Genomic DNA, 12,050 nt, shown 5'->3' on the forward strand with positions numbered 1-12,050 from the left:
GCGGGGTATCTCTTGTGTTGCGCGCTGGAATAGTTACAGGGCGGGTTTATTCTGGAACAGAGCTTGAAAGGCTTTTAACTTAAAAACCCAGCTAGTTCAGGGCTATGTCTGAGGGGCTTGCCTATGAGTTCAGTAAAGGGGAGCTAACCTTGGGTGGGCACTTCTTCTTATCTGTTGGATTTTGTTTTAGGCCAATAGGGATGCAGTCCTAAGCAGAATCCCAGAACACAAAAACGATCGTATTATCAGCCTGCAGAGCGCTTCTGTGGTGTATGACCTGCTGACCATCGCCCTGGGGAGAAGAGGACAGTATGAGATGCTCTCTGAGGTATGTCAGGAATCCAGCAGTTTTTACAACAATATAGATGTGTCCCGTTGTGACATGTGTCTGTACTGGGGTCTCCCTGTCTCTGACTGTACATGCGTCTGTACTGGGGTCTCCCTGTCTCTGACTGTACATGCGTCTGTACTGGGGTCTCCCATTCTCTGACTGTACATGTGTCTGTACTGGGGTCTCCTAGTCTGACTGTACATGTGTCTGTACTGGGGTCTCCTAGTCTGACTGTACATGCGTCTGTACTGGGGTCTTCTAGTCTGACTGTACATGTGTCTGTACTGGGGTCTCCTAGTCTGACTGTACATGTGTCTGTACTGGGGTCTCCTAGTCTGACTGTACATGTGTCTGTACTGGGGTCTCCTAGTCTGACTGTACATGCGTCTGTACTGGGGTCTCCCTGTCTCTGACTGTACATGCGTCTGTACTGGGTCTCCTAGTCTGACTGTACATGCGTCTGTACTGGGGTCTTCTAGTCTGACTGTACATGCGTCTGTACTGGGTCTCCTAGTCTGACTGTACATGCGTCTGTACTGGGGTCTTCTAGTCTGACTGTACGTGCGTCTTTACTGGGGTCTCCTAGTCTGACTGTACACGCGTCCCTTGGTAGCACAGATTTTTTTAATGTTTGCCATATGACAGACATTGTTGATTTTATTGTTTTTCTTTTTCATTTCATGATGTTTGCATGTACTGGTCTCTCCATCTCTCTCGCCCGATCACTCTTACTCTCCCACGATCTCTCACTCTTAAGCAGTATAACATGTATACATTGCTAACTCTGGAGCTTTCGGCCTCAGACATAAAGCAAACCGCATTGGAGCCCGACCTCCCGGGACCTTTATCTGTTGCTGAAAATACTTGCAGTGAGTCAGCGTGCTGAGTCCCCGTGGGGTTAGTGTGGCGGTACAGAGCGCAGTATTCACAGGGGTGGAGAACAAAAGTTTTCCATGGCTTGTTTTGACATCTTAGTGACACCATTGGTTCGGAACAATTTGCTGGGGGGGCGGTAGGGGGAGGCGGGGGGAAAGTGTCACCAATATCTGGAGAACAGTATCAGGAAAACGGGGCCGATTCTGTGTTACATTGTATTAGTGCATTGCAACGTCACATCGTCTCTAATTTCCAATCACTTAGACCCTTACAGTTCTGTTAGCTGATGTAGGGCCCAGTTATATCTGTCAGCTTGTAGGGTGGACACTTCTGCATGTCCCACTAAAGAGGTATGACCTTAACGGCTCGCCTTGTTATCAGTGATATCATTAAGGTAACAGAGACATGTTGGTTTGAAGCTGATCTCACACAATGACTCAGTAACAAGAATGCAGAGCGTTCATTCCACCTGCGGTTGGTGGTGGAAAGACCTGGTTTGGAGACATCCCCACCGCGTGTCGCCTGACGCCAAATAAGAGAGCATGCAGCTTCTGATTAGCATGGGTAACATGGGTACATAGACGCTGACAGCAGACAAGGAATGAGATTAAAGTTGTGGGTGACCTCACAGGTACTCGCCCCTTTGTACCCCTATCGTGGCTCTGGAGATGGTTTTGAGGTCCATTTGGATGTCTTGTATCTCCGGAAGCTCTGCTCATATTGATAGAGCCATTAAAAGTTTATTTGCCACGAAACCTTATGATCTGCTAATGAGCAGAAACAATGCATCCCATGTGAAATGTTGCGTCAGCTGTAACGTCCCATATACCAGCACAGAGAGGGCATCGCGTCTTCATTCTATAGGACAGCGGTTCTCAACTCCGGTTTTCAAGCTTCCGTAACAGGTCAGGTTTTAAGGATATCCCTGCTTCAGCACAGGTGGTTCAATCAGTGGCTCAGTCAAAGACTGAAACACTGATTGAGCCACCTGTGCTGAAGCAGGAATAGCCTGAAAACCTGACCTGTTTGGGGGTCTTGAGGACTTGAGCACCCCTGCCATAGGATGGGAAATCCTTCCCCTCGAAGATTTGTGCCATGATTAAAAGAAGCGTAGCGTGGGTGTGCTGCTCACACGAATAGCGCGTCAACATTTCCTCACCTATCATAGCACGGATAAGTCGTTTACTTGGTGATTTCAGTTTAATTTGTGAGGTCGGGGGTGCAGCTTTGATTTTGTGGTGAAGGGAAATATTCAAATAGGATAAGCCGGTGCACAGCAAAATACCAACGGTGGACAAAGTGACCAAAATAGCCGTTTATTGAATAAAATCCATACAGTTAGGGTACTTGCAAATCCTCTAACGCTTTTCGCACGGCGTAAGTGCTTTGTGGACTTATTGCTGATATTCAGAGTGTGGTATTTTGATGCACCGGATTTCGGGACTGGCTGTCAGCCCTTTACTTAGATTGATTTTGTGGTGACCCCCAAGTTGTAAAAGAAGACAGTTTAATTAACCACGTTGTCCCTAAACGGTCATCCTCATTGAGTGGATATTAACCAAGCCCTCTTTAACAATGAGTCCAACTGGCATGTAATAATGGTAACAAGTTGGTGTGCGCAGCTAATTAAGGAACGTGGCAAGCACATTAAAGGAACGTGGCAAGCACATTAAAGGAACGTGGCAAGCACATTAAAGGAACGTGGCAAGCACATTAAAGGAACGTGGCAAGCACATTAAAGGAACCTGTGATGTTGCTCAAACCTCGCTGTTTACATGGTGATTCTCTCCACGCCAGGAGGATTATCTGATGGAATTAATGTGGGTTACAGAGGCCTTTTGTTTTGTTTTTTACTCTCTAAATGATACCATACAAATGAGTGTATTTTTTGTTGTTGAAAGTAAAAAGTAATTTGTACTATCATGCAAAATGTAACTTGGGTATATATTTTTCAGTACTTCTGACATGCTTTTAGAGAAGTGGCATTTTCTGTGGCATTCCTGATTACAAAGAAAAGGGTGATCCCTTTATTTCCGCACCTACAGAAGAATACATTCTCCTCTCACATTCAAAACGTATCTAAAACCTGATGCTTTTTCCTCCGCAATATAACAAAGATACGCCCTTTCCTCTGTTGCTCGACTGCTAAAACTCTGACACAGGCCCTCATTCTCTATCTAAGTCTCCAACTCCAACCCCTTGGATATCACCTAGTGGTGTCCTGCAAGGCTCTGTTCTGGGGCCCCTACTCTTCTCAGTGTTCATCAATGATCTTCCTACAGCTTGTAAGGGAGCTTCAATACACATATATGCAGATGACACAATCATATGCACACAGCCATAGCCTCTCCAACCTTGAACACATACTTCAATCTGACTTTTCGAGACTTGAAAATTGGATTTCCCAAAACAAACTGTTTTTAAACACTGCCAAGACTGTAACAACGGTATTTGGGACCAAGGCTAAATTTTTAAAGCTTCCAGTGACTGAGCTCCAGATCAGAACCAACACTAACACCACCCTAACTCCTGTTACTAGTTTTAAATACTTGGGCATATGGTTTGACTCCCATTTAACATTCGGGATGCACATTGATACCCTGACATCCAAAACCTATGTGTATAGGTGTATTTTACAGGATCAAATCCTCCCTAGGTCTGCTGGTCAGAAAGCGTATCGCACAGCAGATGCTAATACCAATTATCGACTATGGGGACATTTATTTATTTATTTTATTTATAAAATATTTTACCAGGAAGTAATACATTGAGAGTTACCTCTCGTTTTCAAGTATGTCCTGACATAGTATACAGCGCGACACCCCAAACACTCCTGGCAAACTTGATGCCCTCTACAATTCAATATGCCGTTTTATCCTCCAATGCAACACACATCAATGCGAAATGCTCAAAGAACTAGACTGGTCATCACTCGAGTCTAGGCGCAAAGTTCATCTTTCCTGTCTTACCTTCAAATAGTTTCTGGGCAAGCTACCCATCTATCTGAACAAGCTCCTCACCCCTACCACATACAGCACTTATCATCTGATATCTGACTCCAAAAAACTGTTCATGGTCCAGCAAAGTATCCGGCCGCTCCTCCTCCTCTTACCGTGCACCCCAAAACTGGAACAATCTCCCGGAGACTCTCACAGCCGCCACCAGTCTCAGTTCTTTCAAAACTAAAGCTGTCTCACATTTTAATCTGGTCTCTAACAGTTATATACGCCTATAACATGTATTATCTCTAACTGTGCCAGCTATGTCTTGTACAAAATGTATACCCTGTTCACTTATGTAACTGTATTTGTAACCATGTATTGTTTCTCATCTTAACTGTATGCCCAGGACATACTTGAAAACTGATAAAACATTTTATAAATCAAATAAATACAATTCTCCCCCGTCTTGATTACAGTAACCTCCTGCTGTCCGGCCTTCCTGCCTCTCACCTGTCTCCCCTACAACCTATCCTAAACGATGCTGCCAGAATCACTCAGCTCTTTCCTAAATTTGTCTCAACGTCTCCCCTGCTGAAATCCCTCTCCTGGCTTCCTATCAAATCCCGCATCTCACACTCAATTCTCCTCCTCACTTTTAAAGCTTTACACTCTTCTGCTCCTCCTTACCTCTCAGCCCTAATTTCTCGCAATGCACCATCCCGACTCTTGTGTTCCGCTCAAGGATGTCTTCTCTCTACCCCCTTTTGTATCTAAAGCCCTCTCTCGCCTTAAACCTTTCTCACTGACTGCCCACACCTCTGGAATGCCCTTCCCCTCATTACCCGACTAGCGACCTCTCTATCCACCTTTAAGACCCACCTTAAGACACACTTGCTTAAAGAAGCATATGAGCAGCTCCATGGCTAATACTATACACCTGATACATAAAGCTTGGCTCCCTCAGACGCACTTACCAGAACGCCCTCCCACTGTCTCTGTACGTTCTTCCTACCTACCAATTAGATTGTAAGCTCTTCGGAGCAGGGACTCCTCTTCCTAAATGTTAATTTTGATGTCTTCCCATGATCTGTTATTTGTATTATGTTATGTGTATGATTGTCACGTGTATTACTGCTGTGAAGCGCTATGTACATTAATGGCGCTATATAAATAGACATACATACAATAGTAAGAGGTGTTTAACATCTGGTTGGCATGACTTTTTGAAACGGAAAGTGGTAAAAGAGACGCTGCAGCGTTCTACGTCTGCCCCAGCGAATGAAATCGAGCAGAGGCCGGGGCAGAATGTGTCCGTTTCACAGTTTTGCTGGGAAAGTATTTCTGAGTTGTTTTTATGTAACGGTTTCAGCGTCCGCATCGCCCTGCTGCCAGAGTGCAAAACATGCACAAATAGTCCGATTCGGGCAGAGAAAGTGGCATGTCCGAGCAGACCAGTCTCCTCCTCTCTGTTTTGGTACTTAATGGAGTCCCAAGGACCTGTGCTCACCCCAGAGGTGCAAGTGGGGCATACATCTTGCCATGTTCTTTCTAACAGGACGGTACATTCACGGGCAGATCTGCAATGGAAACAGATAGTTAAGTGATCCTGCAACTTTATTTTGCATATAGGCAAAGTGATAAGATGGGACTTGCTAATTACACACACGTTTAGTTTATGGAAGGAAATAAAAGGGCAGATTTGATGCCAATGTGTCATGCTTGCTCAAAGCTACAGATTACATTTAACTCCAATTTTAATCCTAAAGGGGTGAAGACAAAACACATCAAGCAGGAGCTACAATTAACTTTAGTTTTCTTTAATAATATATTGTGTTTTGGCATGAATTTCACAGCTGTTCGCTTTGCCCTAGAGGGTACTGGCATGCATTGCTGTGGAATTTTAATGACCGAGGTTTAAGAGCTGTGTTCACTGTTACAGAACAGAGGGAAATATTCCCATATTCCCTCTCCATCAAATTCTTCCCATGTAACGAGAAAAAGTCAGAACAAAATGGCAAAATTAAGGTTTTCTGTATTCCTTTGTGAACGTAACCTTGTGTGCGTTTCAATTCCACTCATAATTTTAAACATTTGGGAAATAAGCCCTACATACATATGTATGTATGTGTATATATGTATATACAATTGTGTGAAAAGGAAAGTACACCCTCTTTGAATTCTATGGTTTTACATTTCAGGACATATAACAATCATCTGTTCCTTAGCAGGTCTTAAAGTTTGGTAAATACAACCTCAGATGAGCAACAACACATGACATATTACACCGTGTCATGATTTATTTAACAAAAATAAAGCCAAAATGGAGAAGCCATGTGTGAAAATCTAAGTACCCCCTTACTGCTTCCATAGGAATTAATATGCGGCACCATTATAGAAAGGCTGACTAACCTCAGCCAACTATAAAAGAGAATAACTATGTATTTATTTACAAAATGTGTTACCAGGAAGTAATACATTGAGCGTTACTTCCCGTTTTCTCGTATGTCCTGGGCACAGAGTTATGGTGACAATACATTATGTATATAGACATTGCATGCACAGTAAGAGATAATATATATTATGGGCGTATGTAGCAGTTACAGACCAGATTAAAATGTGAGACCACTTTAGTTTTGAAAGAACTTAGACCGGGAGAGGCCTTGAGAGTCTCGGTGAGGGACAGCAGGCTGTCAATGTTTAGTCTAGAGCAATGGTTCCCAATCTTTATTACATTGAACACCCCCTACTAGAAAATAAACCCCTTGCAGACGCCTCCCTAGCACTGAGGGGTTCCGAGCCCCCCGTTTGGAATCGTTGGTCTAGAGATTGCAATGAATGTCAGAGATGGAGTACGGTCGCATTTCTAAAGATCCCTGTTTCCTTTGTCTTTGCACCAGTGCTTGGAGAGAGCCATGAAGTTTGCTTTCGAGGAGTTCCACCTTTGGTACCAGTTCGCCCTGTCTCTGATGGCCGCAGGAAAGGTGATTCTTTTCATCTCGCTGATACTCACTTCCCTCATTTTCTTTCACTGAACTTGTTACAGCCGCATCAGTTTAGCATTCATAGTTACATAGTTACATAGTTACAGTTTAGCATTCATAGTTACATAGTTACAGTTTAGCATTCATAGTTACATAGTTACAGGTTAGCATTCATAGTTACATAGTTACAGTTTAGCATTCATAGTTACATAGTTACAGTTTAGCATTCATAGTTACATAGTTACAGTTTAGCATTCATAGTTACATAGTTACAGTTTAGCATTCAACTCCTCACATTAGAGCAGGGCTGCGCAACCTTTCCCTGCTGCGCCTCCATGCCTGCTTCCCTGCCTGCTCGCGCCTGTACCCCCCTCCCTTACCTTGTCTCCGGCGTCAAATGACGCCGCGGGGTCACGTGAGCCGTAGACAAGGTAAGTGAAGTTGCAGAGGCCTCACGCGATCCCCCGGCATTAGTTTAAATGCCCTGGGGAAAGAGTGCAGGGCCGGGGCAACCACCGCGCCCGCCTGAAAAATCTTGCGCCCCCCTGCAATGGAGCGCCCCCCTGCATTGGAGCGCCCCCCTGCAATGGAGAGCCCCCCTGCATTGGAGCGCCCCTCTGCATTGGAGCGCCCCTCTGCATTGGAGCGCCCCCCTGCATTGGAGCGCCCCCTGCATTGGAGCGCCCCCTGCATTGGCCGCGCCCCCCTGCGTTGGAGCATTTGAGACATTTTATAACGGTCAAACTACGTAATTATTTAAGACACAATTGATAACTGTTCAGAGCCCACCGGCAGAACAGGAATAGGGTGCTAAGCAGAAATAGTGATGAAGGACATTCAGTACATCCTAAAAAGGGCCAAAGTGCGGGTAGTTTTCATCACTGCATGCGATTGTTTGTCTTTTGAATATGCACAGGCTTCTGGCTATTAGTTATTTAGAATGATTTTCTGCCTGTGTTGATCTTAAAGTTCATGTAAACTGTTTTCTGCTGCTAAGAATTTTGATATGTGTTATATGTGCTGTTTTGCTTTGAAACAAGCCAGTTAAATTGCATAGAACGTAACACACACGTACAGAACGTACACCTCAGACAGAATGTGCAGGGTTATACGTGGCTCATATTAGACACCTTTTTTTTACCCATGCAGTCTGCTCGAGCTGTAAAGGTTTTAAGAGAATGTATACGGTTAAAACCAGAGGATGCCACTATTGCACTTCTTGCTGCCAAGTTATGCATGGGATCCTTACACTGGGTAAGTTCAACTAGAACTAATAGAGAAACTGGTATGTACAATAGCATATAGGGGGCGGGTGTACTGTGAAATGTACATATACGGATATATATGCCATTAGATTACATGAAGATACAAGCAAGATAAGGATCAACAAGGGAGTGTGGCAGGGAGACACCGTGTCACCAGGATCAGCAAGGGAGTGCAGCAGGGAGACACCGTGTCACCAGGATCAGCAAGGGAGTGCAGCAGGGAGACACCGTGTCACAAGGATCAGCAAGGGAGTGCGGCAGGGAGACACCATGCCACCAGGATCAGCAAGGGAGACACCGTGTCACCAGGATCAGCAAGGGAGACACCGTGTTCCCAGGATCAGCAAGGGAGTGCAGCAGGGAGACACCGTGTCACCAGGATCAGCAAGGGAGTGCAGCAGGGAGACACCGTGTCACCAGGATCAGCAAGGGAGTGCGGCAGGGAGGCACCATGCCACCAGGATCAGCAAGGGAGACACCGTGTCACCAGGATCAGCAAGGGAGTGCAGCAGGGAGACACCGTGTCACCAGGATCAGCAAGGGAGTGCAGCAGGGAGACACCGTGTCACCAGGATCAGCAAGGGAGTGCGGCAGGGAGACACCGTGTCACCAGGATCAGCAAGGGAGTGCGGCAGGGAGACACCATGCCACCAGGATCAGCAAGGGAGACACCGTGTCACCAGGATCAGCAAGGGAGTGCAGCAGGGAGACACCGTGTCACCAGGATCAGCAAGGGAGTGCAGCAGGGAGACACCGTGTCACCAGGATCAGCAAGGGAGTGCGGCAGGTAGACACCATGCCACCAGGATCAGCAAGGGAGACACCGTGTCACCAGGATCAGCAAGGGAGTGCGGCAGGGAGACACCGTGTCACCAGGATCAGCAAGGGAGTGCGGCAGGGAGCCCATGTCACCAGGATCAGCAAGGGAAGACACTGTGTCACCAGGATCAGCAAGGGAGTGCGGCAGGGAGGCACCGTGTCACCAGGATCAGCAAGGGAGTGCGGCAGGGAGACACCGTGTCACCAGGATCAGCAAGGGAGTGCGGCAGGGAGACACCATGTCACCAGGATCAGCAAGGGAGTGCGGCAGGGAGCCCATGTCACCAGGATCAGCAAGGGAGTGCGGCAGGGAGCCCATGTCACCAGGATCAGCAAGGGAGTGCGGCAGGGAGACACCGTGTCACCAGGATCAGCAAGGGAGTGCGGCAGGGAGACACCGTGTCACCAAAGCTTTTCACAGCAGCGCTTGAAGAATTGTTCGAGACATTGGATTAGGAAGAAAAAGGAATCAAAATCAACGGAGAATATTTGGCACCTACGATTTGCAGGTGACATTGTTATTTTTGCCTCAAGTCCAGAAGACCCCCAGCAACAAATGGGAGAACCTGCTGAAGCGCGTAAGAATGTCGCCTCCATGTGACTCTCAGTGAGACCAACGGGATGTTCAACAAATGTGTCACCTCTGCAAACACCGAAATAAATGGAATAGAACTAGAAGAAATCAAAGACTATGTCTACCATGGCCGGCGAGTAACAATGGATGGGAACTGTGAATGAAATCAACAGAATGAAGATGGGCTGGAGGCATTTGGCAGAAACAAGACAATCTTTCAAAGGAACCAGGCTCTGCGCCTCAAGAGGAAAGTTTTCGGCCAGTCTATTCGGTCCGGGCTCACGTATGGATGTGAAACACGGACCCTAAATGTGAAGATAATGCAGAAACGTCAGACAACTGGAAGTATGGAGGGATGCATGCTGGGTATTACCGCAAGAGACAGGAAAAAGAATGACTTGCATCATCACAAGGGTGAAGATATTAAGTGTGCCGGACATGTCAGGAAGTTATTCAACTGGATTCCAAGGGAAACTAAAAGACCAAGACGACAACCAAAAGTAAGATGGGAGGATGAGATCAGAAAATGTGTTGGGGCAGCGTGGAATAGAGAGGCTGGAACCGCAGAACCTAGAACATCTTTGGGGAGACTTCATCCAGCAGTGGATCGACGAGGTCTCAAGATGATCTGTACACAGAGATATGTTGGGTGATTATTTTATGGCACATAATTATTTGTTATTAACAACTAAAATGTGGTGTCCTGTTTTTCTGGTAGCAGAACGCAACACTTACGTACAATACGCGGAAGTTGCTGTTTGCATGAGAAGTCGGGCATTGCTTGCTGTGTGTCCATTTGTCTTGCATCAAAACATCCTCATCCTGTATTAGGCAATATGACCCTTAAAATAAATATGTACAATACATAGGAGTCATTTTACATGTACTACTTTAGGGCTTTGTGTGTGTGTGTGTGTGTGTGTGTGTGTGTGTGTGTGTGTGTGTGTGTGTGTGTGTGTGTGTGTGTGTGTGTGTGTGTGTGTGTGTGTGTGTGTGTGTGTGTGTGTATATAATCCTAATGGTTAACACTTCAGAAATTGTTCACCATAGTAAACCTAATGGCCTTTGAATTATATCACCACACAACTGTATTGTTGCCTCTTATTGCAGTGTCTGATGGGTAGAAACCTAGGTAGAAATGCAATAATGGGGTGAATAGTAATTGGGATTCCAGTGGGTGCATGAGCATTTCCTTCCTTGATGTCTATTTTAGATCTTTGTACCAATCACAAAGATCTGTCGTTATTAAGATGACTCCATGTTTAACATTTTCAGATGGAGGAAGCAGAGAGATTTGCAAAAATGGTTGTTGATGTTGGAGACAAGAGCTCAGAATTTAAAGCCAAAGGCTACCTGGCATTAGGACTTACATACAGTTTACAAGCTACTGATGGTAAGAACTAATCCTGCCTGAAGTTGCTGGTGCAAGGAGGAAGGGGTCTTGTGGCTGCAGTGTGAGGCAGTTATTGGTGTGGTTGGTTGCAGTAGGTGGCGTGGTTGGTTGCAGTATGAGGCAGTAGGTGGCATGGTTGGTTGCAGTATGAGGCAGTAGGTGGCGTGGTTGGTTGCAGTATGAGGCAGTAGGTGGCATGGTTGGCTGCAGTAGGTGTGTGGTTGGTTGCAGTATGAGGCAGTAGGTGGCATGGTTGGCTGCAGTAGGAGGCGTGGTTGGTTGCAGTATTAGGAAGTAGGTGGCATGGTTGGCTGCAGTAGGTGGCGTGGTTGGTTGCAGTATGAGGCAGTAGGTGGCATGGTTGGCTGCAGTAGTTGGCGTGGTTGGTTGCAGTAGGTGGCGTGGTTGGTTGCAGTAGGTGGCGTGGTTGGTTTCAGTAGGTGGCGTGGTTGGTTGCAGTAGGTGGCGTGGTTGGTTGCAGTAGGTGGCGTGGTTGGCTGCAGTAGGTGGCGTGGTTGGTTGCAGTATGAGGCAGTAGGTGGAATGGTTGACTGCAGTAGGTGGCGAGGTTGGTTGCAGTAGGTGGCGTGGTTGGTTGCAGTATGAGGCAGTAGGTGGCATGGTTGACTGCAGTAGGTGGCGTGGTTGGTTGCAGTATGAGGCAGTAGGTGGCATGGTTGACTGCAGTAGGTGGCGTGGTTGGTTGCAGTATGAGGCAGTAGGTGGCATGGTTGACTGCAGTAGGTGGCGTGGTTGGTTGCAGTATGAGGCAGTAGGTGGCATGGTTGGCATTTGGAGAGCCCCACCACTCGTGTTTGTTTTCTAACTCTGTCTATGAAGTAGTCTCAGTGAATATGAGCTGGTATTGT

At 46.3% G+C, this 12,050-nt stretch overlaps 1 protein-coding gene across 5 annotated transcripts in view; it reads left to right on the top strand.

Moving 5' to 3' along the window:
• Positions 1-12,050, top strand: part of TTC7B (tetratricopeptide repeat domain 7B) — a 132,177-nt gene that overhangs the window by 60,248 nt on the left and 59,879 nt on the right. For 4 of the 5 annotated variants that reach the window (XM_075614550.1, XM_075614554.1, XM_075614551.1 and 1 more), the window contains 4 exons: positions 191-328; positions 7,047-7,130; positions 8,280-8,384; positions 11,064-11,181. In XM_075614550.1, the coding sequence (XP_075470665.1) occupies positions 191-328; positions 7,047-7,130; positions 8,280-8,384; positions 11,064-11,181 (445 nt within the window). The remainder of the gene's footprint in view (positions 1-190; positions 329-7,046; positions 7,131-8,279; positions 8,385-11,063; positions 11,182-12,050) is intronic. The other variant, XM_075614552.1, reaches the window with a different exon arrangement.

Source organism: Ascaphus truei, chromosome 9 (genome assembly GCF_040206685.1).
Source record: "Ascaphus truei isolate aAscTru1 chromosome 9, aAscTru1.hap1, whole genome shotgun sequence".
In the NCBI taxonomy this organism is placed as follows: domain Eukaryota; kingdom Metazoa; phylum Chordata; class Amphibia; order Anura; family Ascaphidae; genus Ascaphus; species Ascaphus truei.